Raw genomic sequence first — 22176 nt, forward strand, 5'->3', positions numbered from 1 at the left:
GCCTATAACACTCGGGGATAATATAGCTTCCCAACACTTAAAGAATTATTCAAATCGGTTCAGTAGTTGCGGAGCCTTTTCAATGCAAACAAACAAACAATCAAATCTTTTCTCTTTATAATATTAGTATAGATATACATAACAACAACTGTCGGGTCAACTAGTGAGTTATAAAAATGAAATGATCCATGTATTCTATAGAGTTAGCATAGACAAAGTGTTCGCGACCTTTGATAATTTTATGAAGGCTTCACATAGAATAATGGCTTTTCATAGATAACCATAATTATTAACAGTACAACGCTGTCAAAGGAGAATTATCTGCTATTAAGAAGTCTGTTCTCAGTGATAATATTGATATATCTCTCTATTGAGATCCCAAACCTTGAGGTGGCATCGTATTTTAATCGGCATATCTACTCGGTCATGACCCGATGACAGTGTTTTTGTGTTTCGTACTTCTAAGAAGAAGGAACCCTTGTACCCACCTACGATCACTTCCATTTCTATAGGTCAGTATTATAATGTTAGTATTTATTTTATTTATAATAAATTTATATCTATCATTATTATCTTATATATAAAATTCAGGTGTCGCGGTGTTTGTTACCAAACTCCTCTGCAACGGCTGAACCGATAAGAATCGGCCGACATATATTCTTCATACCCTTAAATGATAAGGGTGACCTACCCCTAAATATTTTATTTTTATTTTATTATGATTCAGCATTGAAAAATATATACCTACAACTTAAAATTTTCACCTTTCTAAGGTCAATACCAATTTTTCTACCGCGATTTTTATATCATTCTGTTCCATCCACAATATGGTTGCAAAATGGAAATTTAATACAAAAATAATTGTAGTACGATAAATTTGCATGTATAGTTTATTATTACAATATAATTAATATGCATTAATTTATATATGTAGCTATATTTGGTAGGTCTGAGAATCGGTGGTAATCTATTTTCTATACCCCAGAAATATTAATTATTGAATTTTTACTATTAATTTATATGGGAATACAACGTTTGCTGGGTCAGCTAGTAATAGATAATTTTTCTCAATCTATCATTTTCTCTATCATTTGTTGTTCGTTTCAAGTTGAAAAAGTAGACATTTGTGTAACGATTTTTTTGTTCTGCTACTAAATACTAATATTTGAAGTTTTTAGTTTGTTAGACGTTACATACTGTCGCTATCATGCACTAAAACTAAAAAACTAGATTTTTATGTAACTGACTATCAATTTATTTATATATTATACTGGCACAACATGTTAACCTGAATGTATGGTCTTGTGGGACCGACAAAAAAGAGTCCTATTTTTGTGATGATTTAATTTTAAACCCACAATCTTGAAATAGAACGATTCGGTAAAACCTCGACAAAAACATTAATTGGATGCAATCATGAGTTTTTACGCTTACAAGACAACAATGTTTATGTTTATTTCAGTCACTATACCTAATACTTCCTTATTTCTTTTTAAACAAAAAATATAAATCACACAGTGTACAATCGGCGGCATTTAGTATTAGTTTCGCTAAACGCTCAAGATCTATACTAACCTCATAAAAGAACGCCAATACTGTCAGCCCGTCTGTGTGAGTAACAGCCTCTTTCACAGTCTTGTATTCTTCCTTGTAGAAAACCATATGAAGCTCCATCGGAAAACTGAAATAGTAAACAATAGCTAATTACTGTTATATATTATTTGTTACTGATGAGCTGTGTGACCGAAATTCAACAAATCGCTGGTTTGAGTCTCGCTTAGAAGGACAGCCTAGCGAAACTCAGAAAAAAGCGATTCATTCGATTGTATGAAACGTGCAGTCATTGATAGATTGACAAATGACGGCTATAATTTCGTAAAAAACGGAGATAGCCGATATCCACTTAGCCGGATTATACTTTTTCGCCAATCACCATACTGTAATTAAATACTACTATTTCAAACTTATGTCAAATACTACATGCTTAATTAGTCCGGTCAATTTAGACATTTGAAGTTACATAAAGTCCTAACAAGCTGAAAATCAGTGAAATTGTTCAAAACATAATTATAAACGTTCCCATTAAACTATGTTTAAAAGTTCCCCATCATTCCCGTGTATGGATTTTTTTTTATTCAAGGTCAAAGGTCAAAAAAATGACTTTTTCGCGATTTTCAGCAAAACGGTAAGTTTTATCATAAAAGTACCTCGGACAAAAATTGTAGATCATAAAATTATCTATAGAAAATGTATCAATACTTTTAAAGTATTGATAATAATCGTTATAACGATTCAAAAAGTTATATCTCAGAAATATATAAAGAAATAAGACAGGTGTAACTTCACTTTCATTTTTTGGTGTAAATTGACCAGACTAAATACTTCACTAAATTTCAATTTTTATGTAGGCAGTCCCGCCTCTTATATTAGGTAGTAATTAAATCCTCTTTGGAGCTAATGGTCACCTGATGACATTGGTTGTCATTGTGGATTGACCTGTGTTGCGCAGTCTTTCCAGGAGGATAAGACGTGGATAGGTACCTACCAAAGTGCGTACCTTAAAGGTAACGCACCCGTGATTCCACTGATATTGCAATGAGTGACCACTTAACTTAAGATGACCTGTGGCATCACCGCCAGCCTAACGAAACTTAGAAAAAAGCATTTTACTCGATTGTATGAAACGTGCAGTCATTGATTGATTGACAGTTGCCGGCTATAATCTTGTAAAAAACGGACATGGCTGAAATCCACTACGTTTTAAGCAACTGTTGGCTTTCAAACTTAGCCGGATTATACTTCGTCGCCTTATTGTAATTACAATATCAAACTTATTTCAAATTTCACTGGACGTGTCATACTAAACTAAATTTCTATTTTTACTTAGGTAGTTAGGTCTTATTACGTAGTATTTACGTCCTCTTTGGTCACCGCCATCGATGCTTTCTTGCAATAGTGTGCATCATTTTAAATTACCAAATATTTAAAATTATGCAGGGCCGTGCAACCACGAATATTTCGACTCGGGTACTTAGGTAAGATTATTATTTAAATGTAAGGCACATTTTTTAGCTTAGCCTTTTTAATGGAGCGTAAATTTATCAGATCTACCGTTTATTATGAATAGGTAGGCGCGGCAATTTCTGCTCAGTCACGTAACGGTGAATACGATATAGGCTATTGTGGAATGAAATTCGCACATTATCGCGCGACAATCTGAATCTGAAATTAGTCTGTATTTATTTCGGTTTTTGAACTTTAGTCATATAAAACTAACTATAAAGGAATACAATTAAGGTAATTGAGAATATGAATAAGTTGGTCTCATCACTAAACTGAAGAACAACACTATTAGGTACGTTTCAACGTAACGTCATAAGTAGATAATAACATCGCGCACCAGCTTCAGGCTGACTCTCTCCATAATGAGTGAGTGTTGTGTAGTTACGTTATAGCAGCACCTAGCTAAACAACTTTATAACCTTTCACCTAATTCCTGCCGCCGAATTGCACCTACACAAGACACACCACAAGTTAGGATATCATCGCCACATGTGTGGCGGTCCTCCACAGTGCGGTTTTCAAGGAGGTTTCTTCCACGTTCTTCAAAGATGTGGAATGAACTTCGTTGTGTGGTGTTTCCGGGATGATACGACATGGGTACCTTAAAAAAAGCGCGTACACTTCCCTTAAAGGCCAGCAACGCTCTGATGTTGCTAGAGAATGTGGTTGGCGGTGATCATTAATTAACTTACTTAACACTAGGTGAACCGTACGCTCGTTGGCCTCCTTTCCATAAAAAAATAATAATAATTCGAAAAATACACTTACGGCGTACACTCCGGATAGTTGAAAACTCAAATACTTTGAGATAAATGATGTTAAGTCGTATTAGCTCATTAATTTAATAAAGAATCTCTCAATAAACGTCTACCAAAATTTTACCTTATTATTAAGCAAATTAGAACTAGCCAGACCTCCTGTGATTTATTTTATCTTCGGAGCCGAAGGTGTCGTTGTCGCCCCAGTGGAAGTGCATTTGACTAAACACGTAGGCGCCATCTAGCGGACCGCCGCTTACACGCGGGTGAGGCTCATTCTCCACTTCTATTAATACTGAAATCAGGCAGAAGACTTTACTAAATATCGGACCACAACGGAGTTCGAAGGCTATAAACTCAAATATAAAAATAATACGCCCTGTTACCCAATGATATAATGTAAGTATGACAAAATTTGTAGGTACTGAAACAGATTCGTTATAAGGGAGAATGTTGTCGGAGTCTAGCCCTGGAAGAATAAGGCTCCATATAAGGTCATTGTAATAAATCAATCATTAAACTGAAAACTAACTTTTCGACTTCAATATATCTGCTTTTACTTAAACTTATAAAAATGTCTTTCATTTGAATGAAACATTCAATGCCTACCAAATTAAATTGCCTTCAAAAATACTCAACCTACAGCCTTTTCTTCGTCTTTTTTTAGTCTTTTGCTTTTTGGTTGAGTGTCTAAATTAGAACTCATACTGATTTATCCGTTACATTTATAATTAAAACAATTAATATCTAATAAAAAGTATTAATAACATAACTGACATAGCCCAGATGGTTGCAAAACTGAAGTGGCAGTGGGCAGGGCACATAGCTCGACGGACAGATGGTCGTTGGGGCAGTAAAGTGAACCGACGATCTGGTCAACATCGCAGGAATACGTTGGATGAGGGCAGCGCAGGACAGATCGTCATGGCGATCTTTGGGGGAGGCCTTTGTCCAGCAGCGAATGTCTTCCGGCTGATGATGATGATGAATATACAATGTTTTAGTAGTTTCATGATATTCCTAATAATATTCCCTGTGCCATGGCAAGGCCAACTATCAGATAATGATCGGCGTTAGGTACAAGGAACCATTGGGTTTACCAATCAGCTTTGCATACTATTAAGGTAAGGTGGAATTTCCTGTCTCTAAAAACAATAGTCTAATCAGGTCACGCACCCAAGCACTTGTATGTTTGATTAATCATTGTCATTATGAATAAGATAATTTTTATTTAATATGCTGTTAGTAACAGGCCAGATACGATTCAAATAAAGAAAAGATTATAAAAATTTGTTGTCGTCACAGCACAGTGAGTTAAGTTGATAAGCTAATCATGAGACAAAAAATTAGGATTCTTTGTGCTTTCTAATTTAAGGCATCATCTTACCCCCTGCTCTTACTAAACTTTGTGTGGTGATTTAATTAAGGCTACTTGTCCGACTTAACTTCTGTTCGATGGAAAATGTTAGTTACATAAGGGTTAATACATTTATCCCTTTCATAAGGCTAGCTTACTCCTTTTTTTAAGAGAATAAAGGACGAGATGAGCAGGACGTTCAGCCGATGGTAATTAATACGCCCTGCAAACAATGAAGTGCCGCTCAGAATTCTTGAGAAACCCATAAATTGAGCGACACTACAATTGTGCTCGTCATAAAAAGGCATAAAAAGGCATTTATTTTCTCAAAATTGATTCCTTTAGAATTCTTTTTGATGTCATTTCTTATACTACTAGATACTACTACCGCTTCGGAAACAAATTGCGCTCTGAGAGAGAAGAAGCGGTGCAAGAAACTCTCCAGCATTCTTTTTTTTTGCGCTCTTTTCAATAAAAGTATACAATATTGTACAGTTGCTATAAAATAATCACAATCTAGTCCCAGGCTGTCCGATCATTTAGATATTCAGCAGTGGAGTAATAGGATTTACGACAGAGCCATTTTTTTATAAAACATTTAAATTTATTTATAGACAATGCCTGAACAGTGGCTGGGACTTTATTGTAGAAGTGTATACATTTACCCTTAAAGCTATTATGTATCTTATGAAGCCTACTAGAATTAGTTACAAGCAATCCCTTATTTCTAGTGTTATAATAATGAAAATCACTATTAAGAGCAAAAAGGTGACGATTTTTGTGAACATATATTAAATTTTCATAAATGTACTGACAATAAACAGTCATAATATTTATTTCTTTAAATTTTTCTTTGAGAGACTGTCTATAACCAAGCTGATATATAGCACGAACAGCTCTCTTTTGCAGAGCAAACACTATATCAATGTCAGCAGCATGACCCCATAGTAATATACCGTACGTCATGATGGTGTGAAAATAACTAAAGTACACTAATCTAGCGGTCGCAACATTCGTGTACTCTCTAATCTTTCTAACTGCATATGCCGCAGAGCTGAGTCTATCTGCTAGATGGGTAATATGTGGACCCCACTGAAGCTTTTTATCTAACGTGATACCCAGGAAGACCGTAGTGTCCACAAGTTCCAATCTCTGGTCATTTATAAGTACGTTGGTTTGTACCTCCACTGTGTTTGGTGTAATGAACCGTAAACACTTTGTTTTTTTACTGTTTAAGTGCAGATTATTCGTCTCAAACCAACGCACTATCTTTGAGAGTGCATTGCTTACCTCGTCATCAATATCCGCACGTCGCTTCACTTTAAAAATAAGTGAAGTATCATCAGCAAACAATACAATCTCATGGCTATCATATACCACAAACGGTAGATCGTTAATATATATAAGAAACAAGAAAGGACCGAGAATAGAACCTTGTGGAACACCTATTCCCACAGGTTTACCCGAAGACCGTTTGCCATTTACATCGACTATCTGAACTCTTTCGCTTAAATATGATTTTAACAGATTTAGGGCTCTATTTTTCACTCCATAATGCTTTAGTTTTAGGAGTAAAGTTTCATGGTGGACGCAGTCAAATGCTTTTGACAAATCACAAAAAATGCCCAATGCATCCTGTGACTCTAGTGAAACCAAACTGATTTTTGTTCATTAATTTACAAAAATGCATTTGTAGCTGTTGAAGCAAAAGTTTTTCAAAAATTTTACTAAAAACAGGCAGCACTGAAATAGGTCTGAAATTAGCAGGGTCAAAAGAACTGCCCGATTTAAACAAAGGTATAACTTTGCTGTATTTCATGAGGTCAGGGAACACACCCTCATCTATGCATTCATTAAATATTATTGCTAATTCAGGTGCTATAATGTCAAGTATGTATTTAACAATATTAGTCGAATGGCCCCATAGGTCTTTTGTATTTTTTAGGTTAATTAATTTGAAGATTTTTATTATATCGCTACCTGTAACATACTTAAATTTCAAGTCAGTAGAAGATACTGGTACGTGTAATTTAAGCATATCATATGCTGCTTTTGGCGAAGAGTTAAGGTATTTGGTCGTGACAATCGGGATTTCGGAGAAGTATTTATCAAATTCATTTGCAATTTCTATTTCCGAATTTATAACGCGATTATTAATATTTAAACAGATAGAGGTGTTACGGCAATTCGATCTACCAGTTTCATTGTTAATTACACTCCAAGTCGCTTTTACTTTATTATTACTGTTTTTAATTTTATCTGCAATGAAACGTGTTTTCGCTTCATGACAAACTATTTTAAAAAGCTTGGAGTATTTTTTTACATATATTTTAAATTCTTCACTATTATTGTAATGTTTCTCATAATAAAGGTCATATAAGCGTTTACGACTTTTGTGGATACCCATTGTTGCCCAATCATTAAAACTATGTGTGTTGTTTACTGTCACCGTTACTGGAGTAAAAATCCTGTCAAATTCCTCACAGAAGGAGTTGAAGACTAAGTTATAGTGAAAATTAGCAGTTTCACCACAGTGTAAAAATGGTATCGTATTTACCAAATTATTTCTAAACCTCTCAAGACGGCTACCCGTAACTGGTATAATCGTCACCTTTTTTGGTCTGACATTGTCCAATCTTGTATTTACTTTTATAAGTTGCCCACTATGGTCGGACTGAAGATTATTAATTATGAGTTTACTAGTAATAGTAACATCTGTAAAAATATTATCTAAACAGGTTGCTGTTGTAGAAGTGATTCTAGTAGGTTCCCAAAATACATTGAACAAATTAAAACTTTGAAATAAGTTTTTAAGGCTAGTACAATTGGCCGAAGGTTCAAGCAAGTTTATATTAAAATCTCCACACACTATAATTGACTTGCTAGTTTTGCTAAATTTTGATAGTACCTCCTCCATTCTATGTTGGAATTGTTCATATGATGCAGTGGGGGGGCGGTATACACTTACAATAATAAATTGCTCTAGTTCTATACAAGCTATCTCAATTAGTTGTTCTATAGAGAGATTAACAATATCTCTTCTATTTTTACATTTTAATCTATTATTAATAATAATTAGGGAACCTCCATGTATTGCCCTACTTCTACAAAACGAACTGACTACTTTATGTTCTCTAAAACTAAACTGGAGCTAATGACTCTTACGCCAATGTTCTGTAATACATAATATATCTATATTACAGCAGCTCAAAAACAGTTCAATTTCTAATTCCTTACTTGAGATACCTTGTATATTCTGGTGAACAATATTTATGAGCTTTATATTATGATTATCTATAGCAGTAACATTTATATTTGGTGAATGTTGCCTATTTTGTATGATATTGCAAGAGTTGTCCTCCCTTGTCAAATAACTTAATTTAAATTAAATTAATTTAAATTAAATGATACTTAACATTTTATGTCACCTTGGGACATAAAATGTTAAGTATCATTAGCCCAGTAATTTAACTAGCTACGGCGCCCTTCAGACCAAAACACAGTAATGTTTACACATTACTGGTTCACGGCAGAAATAGGCGCCGTTGTGGTAACCATAAGCTAGCTGGCATCCTGTGCAAAGGAGCTTCCCACTGGTAAATACCTAACTATATGGATAAAATCTCTTAGAAGAATTATTTTAATAGAAGTTATAGATTCATTGTGTCATAAATCATCTGTTAATTTTTTTGCCGCATGCAAACTTATACTTGAAAGAGTTAAGCAGAGACCATGTTTTAATTTATATTCAATGAGTACCTATGAAGCCTATCCTAAAACCACATTATATATTATACAAACATCTTGTTATGCCTACTCGGCTAAGTCGAGTTAGTAAGTCTTTTGATGTTTATACTTTTACAATAAGATCCCAGAAAAATATGTTCAAAACAAAAGTATTACGATATTCAAAGGAATTGTTAAAAGACGTTTGTGTGGTAAAGGTTACTATAACATAAATTACTTTCTTAATGATTCCACAGATTGGGAATGGAGCGACCGCCCTCAGGCTATTAAATAATAAGTTTAATTGTACATTATTACTTTGTAAACATATTTTTTGATGAATAAAAAGCCCGCTGAGTTTGTTGCGCCCATTTTTCTCAGGTCTGAGGTATTTACTCTTTGGAATGGTGGTTTTATACTTTCAATAAGTGATGTCACATCCTATTTTGAATAAAAATATTTGAAATTGTCACCTGTGTGCCCATTGTTAGTGACATGCACGTTGTCTATGGGGTCGTCGAAGCCGATAAACACGATGTCGGGTAGCGCCACCTGCTTCACTCGCAGCACATTTATATTAATGGGACTCTGATGTTTTCCTCTGCACTCTCTGTATGTGTCGCCCCAAAAAGTAGGACCTGAGGAAAAGAAGTATTTACTATTAAATAATAATAATAATATTGACACACTTTTTACACAAATTATCTTGCCCCAAGTTAAGCATATATAGCCTGTGTTATGGGCTACAAGACACTGATATATTTAATACAATATACTTACTTAAACATACATAAATTCATGTAAATATACATAAATACATTTAAACATCCATGACTCGGAAACAAACATCCATATTCATCATATAAATGCTTGCACCTACCGGGATTCGAATCCGGGCACCGACCATCGTGCACTTGAGTTGGTACACGTGAATTGTTCTGATATATTTTTTTATTTGACCAGAGGTTGATTTATTTTACAATAATATTAAAAACTTATCTGATAAGGTACCTACATGACTAAACCCCTATATATGCTTATGCGAAAAACATAATCGTAATAGTTTTTAATTTATGTTAGCCCCCCATTTTTCAATTTTGTAATTGAAAAATTTCAAATCCTGTTTTCTTTTAAAATTATATTTAAAATGCCAGTGTTTTATCTTAGCATAGCATATTGTTATGGGCAGTGCGGCCGATATTAATACTATCTTTGTGCTGCAGAAGAGGGCTATTCGCGCGATTTGTAACCTAGGTCCTAAAGAATCATTAAGAGAAAAATTTAAAGAAATAAACAATTTGACTGTTGCTTCTCAATACATTTTTGATAATGTTTTGTATGTTCATAAGCACATTGAGGAATTTTCTAGAAACTGTGACATTCATAATGTTAACACGAGGAACAAACATAAACTTATTATGCCTACTACTCGGTTGGGTCGAGTTAGTAAGTCTTTTGTTGGGCGATGTATATGTTTCTACAATATGATCCCAGAAAATATACAAAACAAATGTGTTACGAAATTTAAAAGAATTGTTAAAAAACGTTTGTGTGGGAAAGGTTATTATAGCATAAACGATTTTCTTAATGACACCACGAACTGGGATTAAAGCGAACACCCTCAGGCTCTTTAATTATAAATGCTTATTGTACGACATTACATTGTAATCCATATTTTATATAAAAAAAAAGCCCGCTGAATTTCTTGCGCCCATTCTTCTCAGGTCTGAGGCAGTCTCTTTTGAATGGGTGGTAGATTTTGACGTTCAATAAGTGATTATAAATCCTATTTTGAATAAAAATATTTGAATTTGAATAGTTAACTTACATAAAAGAGGCATGATAACGAAGTTAAAGTTATTATAAATTTTATTTTATGAAATGCTCACATAATGCCTCTATTTATTTACGGTATGTGTGGATTGATGCATCTACTATACTCAATAACTCTTGTGTTTATAAGTATTAATTTACTTTTTTTTTTCTTTTTCTGACTTACTCGTGTAAGCCTTTCAGTTTTTGACATTTGATTATTTTTGTTGCGTCACTTTGCATATATTGTATTGTAATTGAGTGGGAATGAGTTTCTTGCTACTTCTTCTCATTAGCTCAACCCTTTACGAAGTAGCGGTAAATTCAATAAGAAACAATATTTTTATTTTTTTTTTGACATTCATAAGTGTAATTTCCGTGACCTACACGAATAAAGTGTTTTTGAATTTGAAGCTACAGAAGCATACTAAACTAAATTTCAATTTTTACTCAGGCAGTCCTGCTTCTTATTACGTAGTATTTACATTCTCTTTGTATGATTTCTAGCGAGATCGAACCGAAAGACATTTGTACATCGCTAATAAATAACACACAACTATTATCCTATTATGTCCGATCTCATGCACTTCATTTTATTAGTTCCGTATGACGTGATCACCAATAATTAAAATTACTTACATGTTAGATAATTTCTTCATTTACCGAGATAAGATGTTGTGTGAATTTGCTTTACCTAATATCTAACTAAATGAAAATGTGATTTATGTTTTTATATGAAAATAAGGGATGAGACGATCATGACGTTCAGCTGATGGTAATTGATACGAGACATAAGAAGACAAGTCTCATTAGCCCAGTAATTCCACTAGCTACGGTGCCCTTCGGACCGTAACACAGCGATGCTTACACATTACTGCTTCACGGCAGAAATACCCATAATCTAGCCGGCATTCGGTGCAAAGGAGCCTCCCACTGTTTTACGAAAAATTACGATAATGTTGCGCTTTGTGTGTTTGAGCTGCCCAACTATACCCCGTGTTAAGCTAGGTTAAAAACTACCTATGTGCCAAATTTCTTCCGAATCTGTTCAGCAGGTTATGATTTTTTCCACAATCTATATGTGCACTGTGTTAGTGATTGAGAAACTAACGTCCAAAACTTCACATTATAAATAGTATGTTAGTCTAGCGAGTATATAATACGAACAATGGCTTAACAAAGCAAACCAAGTTAATGTATCAGGTATTTGTACCTAGCAAATATTTAAAAATAATTACAGGGAAAACATTAACGTCTATAATTACTCGTAAAACTTTAAAAACATTAATTGCTGTATAAATTAAATCACAATAGAGTTGCTACGAATTCATAATTTATTGATAGAAAAACAGCATTGATTTTTCTATATTTGTGGCGATTTATAATTAAATGCATTTACTAAGGACTGGCGATGGCCTCGTACTTGTAAACGTAATAAATACTTTATTACAACGAACAATTAAATTATAACAAAAATTTTAATTATTATTATCAAGAAGTGTTTTTGGTTTTGTTGCTGAGTAGTATAAGTATCTGATACATAAAGCAAATATTTTTTGCCATACACATTAATTCACAAATTTAATTATTTGATTTTTAAATCGGAGATCGTTGAATAAAAATTGGATATGTTTGTGTGTGGTGGTTGTATCACTTTCTGGTAAATTAGCCCAGCTGGGACTTTGACGAAGTAGTGGGTTCATTGTGTGTCTTCTACCGCATTTATCACGTGGAGTATTCCGAAGAGTTGTTCCACCTGATTCCTGCCGTTGAATTCCACCTTCGCACGAAACGCCACAAATTAGGATATCATCCCCACCATCTCGATCGGCGGTGTTCCACGGTGCGGTTTTCAAAGATCTTTCTTCCACGTTCTACGAAGCTGTGGAATGAGCTTCCTTGTGCGTTGTTTCCGGGACAATACGACATGGGTACCTTCAAAAAAAAGCGCATACACCTTCCTTCTCTGGTGTTGCAAGAGAATGTGGGCGGCAGTCACTTAACAGCAGATGACCCGTACGCTCGTTTGTCTTCCTTTTCAATAAAAAAAGTTACAAAATAAAATAATTATTTTCTACAGAAGACTTTTATATATTGAGCTCTATTAGCAGCGCCATATTTATAATTATTATATTACACTATGCCAGTATTATTGTATGATAACAAAGAAGTATAAGTATGGTATGGCGGCGACGCGGGGCGAGTCGTTCCCTTCCCTAAAATATGGTCGAGGGAGGCGATGGCTGGTCCATGCGTCATGCTCGTGAACGGGTGCTACTCGTGGTGGCTGGATGATCTTGTTACCGGGAGGTCTGCTTGATGTGTTTTTTATTATTATTATTTCCTTTAAAGTTAAAGTTATTATATTTTTTATTTTATGAAATGCTCACATAATGCCTCTATTTATTTACAGTATGTGTGGATTGATGCATCTACTATACTCAATAACTCTTGTGTTTATAAGTATTAATTCACGTTTTTTTATTTTTTTTGACTTACTCGTGTAAGGCTTTCAGTTTTTGACATTTGAGTATTTTTGTTGCGTTACTTTGCATATATTGTAATTGAAATGATTTGTAAAACAATTAAAAAGTAAATCTCGACCTAAAAGAGTGGCAATGAAGTGCCTTTACGAAGTAGCGGTAAATTCAATAAGAAACAATATTTTTAATTATTTTTGACATTCATAAGTGTCATTTCCGTGACCTACATGAATAAAGTGTTTTTGAATTTGAATTTAAATGCCTGACCGAACCTATCTATCTCAGCAACTTTGAGATTATCTATAATTTATTAATACCAACACGATTCAAAAACTTTAGAGCCCTTTTGTCTGGCACGGGTGTTTTAACATAGTGAAACTTTTTACAGAGAAGAAGTGCAGTAAGCTAAAACATTAAAATTAAATTATAGCGTTCTTTTTAACAATTTCAAATGAGGGTCAAAATATACCACAAATGATGCGACAACTTCATTAATAATCGATTAGTAAAAGAGATCTTACAGTCTGCTATTATTTTCAAGAGCATGTTGGAAAACATGTCAACTTGACAAAAGGGTTTGGTAATGAATAACCCCCTTATTCATAATAGTCTGCTAACTTAAAGCATCGCTAATTCGCACTCTGTCTTCTTCTATTGACCTAAATCGGAATGAGAAAAAACACTCCTTAGCGGCTGTTTAAAGTTAGCGGGCCATTATGAATAAGGGGGTTAGAGTATATTTTTTGTCATGAACTGAATAGCCATATTCCTTAATGAATAATGTAAAATAAAAATTAAAAACAAAAAAATACCACTTCAAATATAATACTTAAAAGTAACATGATTAAAAATTAAATTATTCAATAGGTGCAATTAACTATTAAGAATACATTTCACATTAGCATTACACTGATAAGTATGAAATGACGTCATTGTGTTTACTCACTCACCTATGGAAGGTGTTACAAATCATAATAATGCCTAAAGCAGAAAATATATCTCATAAAATTACATCATCTAGACCTTAGACCTTACCTTTATACCAATTTTGTCAAATGTATTTGAAAATTAACTGCTGCACAAAATGCTAGGATACTAAAGACTAATTTACAGTTTGACCAGTACAATAATGGTAGGCTCCTTTGCACACACTTTTTATTTCTGCCGTGAAGCAGTAAGGCGCCGTTACTAGTGAATTGACTGGGCAAATGAGACTTAACATCTTATGTCTCAAGGTGACGAGCGCAATTATGGTGCCGTACAGAACTTTTGGGTTTTGAAGAATCCTAAGCGGTACTGCATTGTTATGGGCAGTGCGTATCAATTACAATCAGCTGAACGTCCTGCTCGTCTCGTCCCTTATTAGCATAAAAAATCTGGTACAATTCTAGTTTGGTTTTAGGCAACACTACATAACTCAACTAGCACCTTTATATAGTGTGTGACAGAATAAGGCAAACGTTGGGAAATATAGTAGATTGTTAACCGAGGGTCGAAAGAATCAATTCCCGAGGAATTTAGAAGCCCGAGCGCAGCGAGGTCGGCTATAGTCCGAGTAGGAATTGATACTTTTACCCGAGTTAAACACTCTACTTTTCATTTCGAATATGAGGAAAATAAAACTAGTTGTTTATCTAAGCACAGATTAGTATCCCGCCAATTTATGTCGACTTTTAAATTTCAAATATGGAACTTACCACGTAGTTTTTGCGGTTTATTCCGCTCAAAGAAGTTTGCGCTAAGTTCACACTGGCTGTTTAGAAAGTCACATGGCCGCAGCATTTTTTTTAATGAGTTCTTTTTTACATAAAACTCTTCATAGCAGTTCTATTTTTAAAGTTCATTCCGGCCCTTAGGTGGGACGTAATTTGTATGAGTTTTTCCCTCTCTATGGAGGGAAGCAGCATTTTCCACCGAATAATTAGATCAAAACAACATTACTTTCCGAGTATGAGTAATGAAAAAGAATTTTGTGCCTTAACATTCTTACACACTGAATAGGCGTTTGACCGAGTTTAGTACAAGGGTCTCCTTCAGAAGATAAAACCCGCCTTAAACAAATCTATCACCTGTTACTTCGCTATTATCGCTCTAACCGCATATTCTAAATGAAGGAGATAGTACCGCCTCGAAGTTCCTTCAAATTATTACTGGTGTTCCCCAAGGATCTTATGTGGACCCCACTGAAGCTTTTTATCTAACATGATACCCAAGAAGACCGTAGTGTCCACAAGCTCCAGTCCCTAGTCATTTATAAGTATGTTGGTTTGTACCTCCGCTCTGTTTGGTGTAATGAACCGTAAACACTTTGTGTTTTTACTGTTTAAGGCGAAGAGTAAGCAGAAAACACGCAAACATGGTGTTTTTAGACAAGTTTTGTGGTGAAAGATTTCGAGCTATGAACACTACTTAATCCTGTTACACATATCCTTAAGTTTTATTTGTATGTTACTAATGCTTGCTGTTGGTTATAGTTAACACTGCCGAGCCTTTTTGAACTACCACTTTTCTTTGAAGTTAAACAAGTTTTGGGCATGGCGTGACGCATTTTTTTTGGTATTTCCCTCAGAAAAGTTATTCTTATAGCTTGTACTTTTTTTTTGTAGGTTCATTTATTCAGATTAGTAGTGAATAACGAGGATTGTAAGCATATAAACTGTTTTCCACCAAAGAATTTTGAAAATATTGTCTTTGTTACATAGATGGTGGGCCGGCAGCCGTGAACTCATATCGTTCAAGGTCGCTGGCATTTAGTGCCGCCTTAAGTGCAGATTATTCGTCTCAAACCAACGCAATATCTTTGAGAGTGCATTGTTTTGTGATGATGAGATACAGCTTGCTGACAGCAGACAGACGGCTTATAAAAACGCATTTGCCTTTTAAATTTGAAAGTTTGACAATCAACCTAATTAATGTACACCAACGGCCTTGTTACAGTTCCATAGACATGGGCGCAGACCGCGGTACCTAAGTAGGTAGATATTATTTTTTCAAGGTTATATATTATTTACCTTATTAGTCGCGGTAGAACTGTATACGCCGTGGTTTCCGACGCTTTTTTATATGAAAATAAGGGACAAGACGAGCAGGACGTTTAGCTGGTGGTAATTGATACGCCCTGCCCATTACAGTGCAGTGCCGCTCAGGATTCTTGAAAAACACCGAAAACTCTGAGCGGCACTACAACTGCGCTCGTCACCTTGAGACATAAGATGTTCAGTCTCATTTGCCCAGTAATTTCACTAGCTACGGCGTTTTCACATTACTGCTTCACTGCAGAAATAAGCTCCGTTGTGGTACCCATAATCTAGCCGGCATCCTGTTCAAAGGAGCCTCCCACTGGTTGTACTGCCGCCACACTTATTTCTGTCCCATAAAGCAGTTCACCTATAGTTGATGTCTTTCGGTTTTAAGAGTTTTGGGTGTCGGTACATTTACAAAAACATGAGACATTCCTCCAAGCAACGGCCATTCTGTTCGAGAAAGAATCATACTTTTATTCGATTCGCTTTCTAATTTTATTTTCAACTGCTGAGCCGACAGACGCTGTTCTGTTCATAATAAAAATAAATCTTGCGAGTATTTCGTAAAATCCGTTATTATTAGCTGACCTCTACTCGGCTAAAGGAATATTCCTAACAAATTTCAAATCTCTACGCCTTATGGTTCTAGAAATATCGTGATGAGTCAATACATAGGTGGAAATCTCTTATATATATATTTTGTAACAAAATTTGTGTTAGATATCATCAACAATTTTTATTCATTTGAAAGGCCTATCGATGCCATTATGTGTGGAATATAACATCGTTCAAATGTCCGCCCCGGCTTCTCTGGGTGGCGCGCATCCGAAATGTCCAATTTTCCATGACGCTGGTGCATAAATCAGGCTGAATTTGACCGATGGCATGGGTTATGTTGTGGCTTATGGATTACGCTGTGGTTTGTGGCTTATTCGCATAGACTTGCGACTTAAGAAAACCCCACAAGAAATAGTCTAATGGGGTCAAATCGCACGATCTCGGTGGCCAGTTCACATCATCTCCACGTGAGATGACCATGCCATCGAACCGCTCATGCAGAATGTCCAATGTGGCATGAGCTGTGTGGCACGTAGCGCCGTCCTGTTGAAACCACATGTCGTTGGTGTCCATATCATCCAATTCAGGCTAAAAGAAGTTGGTAATCATCGACCTATAGCACTCTCCGTTTACGGTGATGGCCTGGCCAACGTCGTTTTCAAAGAAATATGGACCGATGATGCCGCCAGCCCAAAATCCACACCAAACAGTGACTTTTTCGGGATGCATTGGACGCTCTTGGATCTTATGTGGATTTGTATCGGCCCAAATTCGACAATTTTGTTTGTTCACGTATCCATTCATCCAGAAATGGGCCTCATCGCTGAAGATGATTTTTCGATGAAAATTAGGGTCAGTTGCCAACTGCTCCAGAGCCCATTCAGCGAACACAAGTCTTTGTCTATGGTCGTTTACCTTCAGCTCCTGGGTCAGTTGAATTTTGTACGGGTGCAGGCCCAAGTCACGACGCAAAATTCGCCAAGTTGTGGTCTCTGAAAGGCCGAGTTCTTGTGAGCCACGCGAAATCGACTGCCTCGGATTCTCCTGCATGCTCTCACGGACAGCGGCGATGTTTTCGGTAGATCTTGCGTTTCGTCGACGTACGGGTGTTGGTTGATCGTTTACTGAACCAGTGGACTCAAATTTATCCACCACACTGCGAATAGTCCTCTCGGTAGGACGATTATGGCGCCCGTAAAATGGGCGAAACGCGCGGAACGTTGCCCGAACAGAACACCCATTTTGATAAAACAATTTTATCATTTGCACGTGTTGTTGAACGCTATATCCATCCATGGTGATTTGGCAAAACAGACTGAATAAATGACAGCCAATTTGACAGATGTAGCTTCAACAAGATGGCCGCTATCAACTGTAAAAGTTCGGAAGTCCCTATTGAAAGACCCTATATATCATATTAATCGACGTATTTTTTAATTAACTAAAATATTTTTTAGAACTAAATTAAAGTATCAAGTGTAAAATAGATATTTATTGTAGTTATCTATATACATAAACGTAAAAGTCCTGACTGACTGATTCACTCACTTAAATCTACTGTGTTGAACCTAGAAAGCTGATTTTTTCACAACAGGTAGTTTACATAAAGCAAGTATCCACTAAGAAAAGATTTTTGAAAATTCCACCCTTAAAGGGGTAAAAAGGGGGTTGAAAGTTTGTATGGGGATGGAGTAAAATTTTAAGTAAGAGACTTGAAACTTTGCGTATGGACTCCTTATTACAATACAAGAAAATTAATTTCAGCATATTGAAAGAATTCACCCCTAAAGGGGTTAAAAAGGGGTGCAAATTTTGTAACGTAGTGGCACCAATCACCGACAAGGACCAATGATCGACGTTTTTTTTTTGTAATTCAACAAAATAAGAGTAGGAAATTGATTTTCTAGTAACTATTTACTTATGCAAGTACTCTGTGGTCATAGTGCCTACCTAAAATATTGATTGGGGAAAGCCCTATCTTTGTTTTTTTTCCTAGTGTAGTCCACACTCTAATATAATCTCATGGTTGAATGTTGGATCATCAAACATTTTACAGATAGTAAGTAACAATATTTAAAATGCTATGGTAGAGGTAGTTACCTATACTGCCGTCGTATCCGAAGTCCTCGGCCCGTGATAGCATTGAATCTGAAAAGTAAAATAACACAGGTAATTGAACTGCCCTTCACAATAACAATATCGCAATATCACCATTAGAGCGAGACGTGTTACGTTATATCTCTATGCTGTGTGGAGGAATGTTTGATTGTGCATGTCATATATTTTTCAAATTCAAATATTTTTATTAAAATAGGATATGACATCACTTATTGAAAGTCAAAAACTACCACCCATTCCAAAACGATTGCCTCAGACCTGAGAAGAATAGACGCAACAAACTCAGCGGGTTTTTTTTTCGTCGAAATAATATGTTTACAAAGTAATATTGTACAATTTAACTTATTATTTTATAGCCTGAGGGCGGTCGCTTCATTCCCAACAATTCTTTTAAAATAACGTAATACTTTTGTTTTGAAAATTTTCTGGGATCTTGTTGTAAAAGCATATACATGTCTTACACAAAAAATACACAAAAGTCTTACTAACTCGACTTAGCCGAGTAGTAGGCATTATAAGTTTATGTCTGTTCCTGGTGTTAACATTATGGTTATGACAGGTTCTAGCAAATTCGCATATGTGCCTATGAACATACATTACATTATCAAGAATATATTGAGAAGCAACAGTCAAGATGATAATTTCTTTGAATTTTCCTCTCAATGATTCTTTAGGACCTAGGTTATAAATAGCTCGAATAGTCTTCTGCAGCACAAATATTGTATTAATATCGGCAGAGTTCTTGGCGGATCGGCCGTTCTTGTCGTGATGTCAAGTCATAGATAATACGTCAAGACGCTTAAAAAGTTAGTACTGTCAAAGAATATATAATAGTACAAGGTACCGTACAAAGAGGATGTAAATATTATGTAATAAGAAGTGGGACTGTCTAAGTAAAAATTGAAATTTAGTTTACTATGAAATAGGCTGTGATTTGTTATAAGTTTGAAATAGTCACTACAACAATAAGGCGACGAAGTATAATCCGGGTAAGTTCTAAAGCGAACAGTTGCTTAAGACGTAGTGGATTTCGGATTTCTCCGTTTTTTACAAGCTTATTGACGTCATCTGTCAATCTATCAATGACTGCAGAGTGAAACGCTTTTTTCTTAGAGAGTTCCGCTAGGCTGGTATTGTATGCAAAACTGCTGGACGTATATTAATATGCGTATCTTGTGAATGTACACATTTTATTCATGTCATTGTTATTCTTTTCGTCAACTTATTTTGTTAATTATTGTTGTTATGTTATTGTTGCCACATTTGCATTAAAATGAGTCCGGAAACAATTGAAAGCGGCGCTGAAATGGGTTGAAATTTTAAAATACAATAACGTTCAAAATTATTTAAAACTCTAGCTGATCCCGCAAATTTGTCCGCGTGGACAATCTCGGCCATTGGAATACGACAATTTGCCCCATTTAAACTTCTTTAGGCGCGACTTGGGTGTAACTCAGATTTTTTTTTACGAAAGTAACGCTCAGTAAAATTGTCAATTGAAACAATTTTTTAAAGTGTTATAATGTTATGATTTTACGTATATTTTTTAATATGCTCAGTAATATTTTTTGTAAATCTTTAAGTGTATAATTTGTTTATTTTTTATTTTACTTTTGTAATAAATCTTAAATTCATTTTCAGATATTTTCTGACATTTGCGACATTTGTTAGTTTTTGGTTTCTTCGTCCATTACAGGCAAAGGGTTTGAGCCCATACAGTCTTATTTGTTAATTTTTTTATGAAAATACGGGACGAGACGAGCAGGACGTTCAGCTGATGGTAATTGATACGCCCTGCCCATTACAATGCAGTGTCGCTCAGGATTCTTGAAAAGCCCAAAAATTATGAGTGGCACTACAATTGCGCTCGTCACCTTGAGACATAAGATGTTAAGTCTCATTTGCCCAGTACTTTCACTAGGTACGGCGCCCTTAAGACCGAAACACAGTAATACTTACACATTACTGCTTCACGGCAGAAATAGGCGCCGGTGTGGTTTCCATAATCTAGCCGGCATCCTGTGCAAAGTAGCCTCCCACTAGTAAATAGGTTAAGGTTAATATTCAATATTAACGTCATTTTGATATGTGCTAACAATAATATAACCTTCAATTTCTTAATATCAATTATTTTATTTAATGAGTGAAAATTTTGAAATGTGCGATTGGTATTAATGAGTTATAGATAGAATTTAAAATGAAAATAATAATCAGTCAAATAAAATGACGAAATCCTAATTCACTCTTACGTCAATAAATAAGAAAAAAAGAGAAAATCAAGAACCTGATAAAGGCTTGACCTGTAAAAAGTGTAGATAAGTGTTTATTTTCTGATGAATAATAATATAGAAATATAACATTATATCATTATTTGTAAAATATATTAAATCTTACTTGATAAAATAATATTAATTTTATTAAAAAAGTCATTTTTTATTTTAGGTAGAGAAAATGTCAACTTTGCTCAAAAGATGAAGTTATATCGTCATCGATTCAGTAATACGTGAGTGCTAAGTAACGAACTAGTCATGGCTTTAATTAATGTAAATTTAGTATAATATATTTATGTATCTGTTATCCTAAAGTTAATTATTATTAAGTTTTACTTCAATCGCGCGATTAGATTACATGCACACACCACTTTTTTTTATTTTTTATTTGGTACTTAGACGCGTTGAAGACCTAATATGATAATAAGCTGCGTAAGTGAAATGTGCTTCTTCTTATAATCTACAATAGTTAATAACACTTCCCTGTATACTCTATTAAATATAAATAATTTTAATAGCGGAAGGATCGCCAAGTACCTCAATTTTAAATCTACGCCCGCAAACCGAATAGTTTGTTGTTGCGTAACACTTAGTTGCTCATTTTTAATTTGATGTGAAATAAGAAAGAATATTAGGAATCCGATATTCATACCTCGGATTACTATAAAATTCGTATTCCTATAATAGTAAGTAGTAGAACAACCTTGTACTCTTTAATTGACAATGGTGATGGTTCACAAAAATCGTCACCTTTTGTTTTTCATTATTATAACACATATAGATAGAAATGACTGTACAATATTGTATATATTTATTAGAAATAACATCAAAAAGAATTCTAAAGGAATAAATTTTGAGAAAATAAATGCCTTTTATGCCTATTTACCATGAAAGTAATAATAATAATAATATATGTTAGTTGATAGCATATTCTTATTCCGTTTTGCTGAAGAGCTTTTGCGTTCGTAAAAAAAAACTAGATACCGCACTACCTAAGAACAATAGATT

General features: G+C 34.8%; 1 protein-coding gene across 1 annotated transcript in view; it reads right to left on the reverse strand.

The window, feature by feature from the left end:
* The window catches only part of LOC126967212 (putative carbonic anhydrase 3), a 60861-nt gene that overhangs the window by 3869 nt on the left and 34816 nt on the right, over positions 1–22176 (reverse strand). The window contains exons 2-5 of the mRNA XM_050811705.1: positions 18881–18928; positions 9378–9542; positions 3978–4116; positions 1576–1681 (exon numbers count right to left, since the gene is read on the reverse strand). Of these exons, the coding sequence (XP_050667662.1) occupies positions 1576–1681; positions 3978–4116; positions 9378–9542; positions 18881–18928 (458 nt within the window). The remainder of the gene's footprint in view (positions 1–1575; positions 1682–3977; positions 4117–9377; positions 9543–18880; positions 18929–22176) is intronic.

The sequence above is a fragment of the Leptidea sinapis genome, chromosome 12 (assembly GCF_905404315.1).
Source record: "Leptidea sinapis chromosome 12, ilLepSina1.1, whole genome shotgun sequence".
In the NCBI taxonomy this organism is placed as follows: domain Eukaryota; kingdom Metazoa; phylum Arthropoda; class Insecta; order Lepidoptera; family Pieridae; genus Leptidea; species Leptidea sinapis.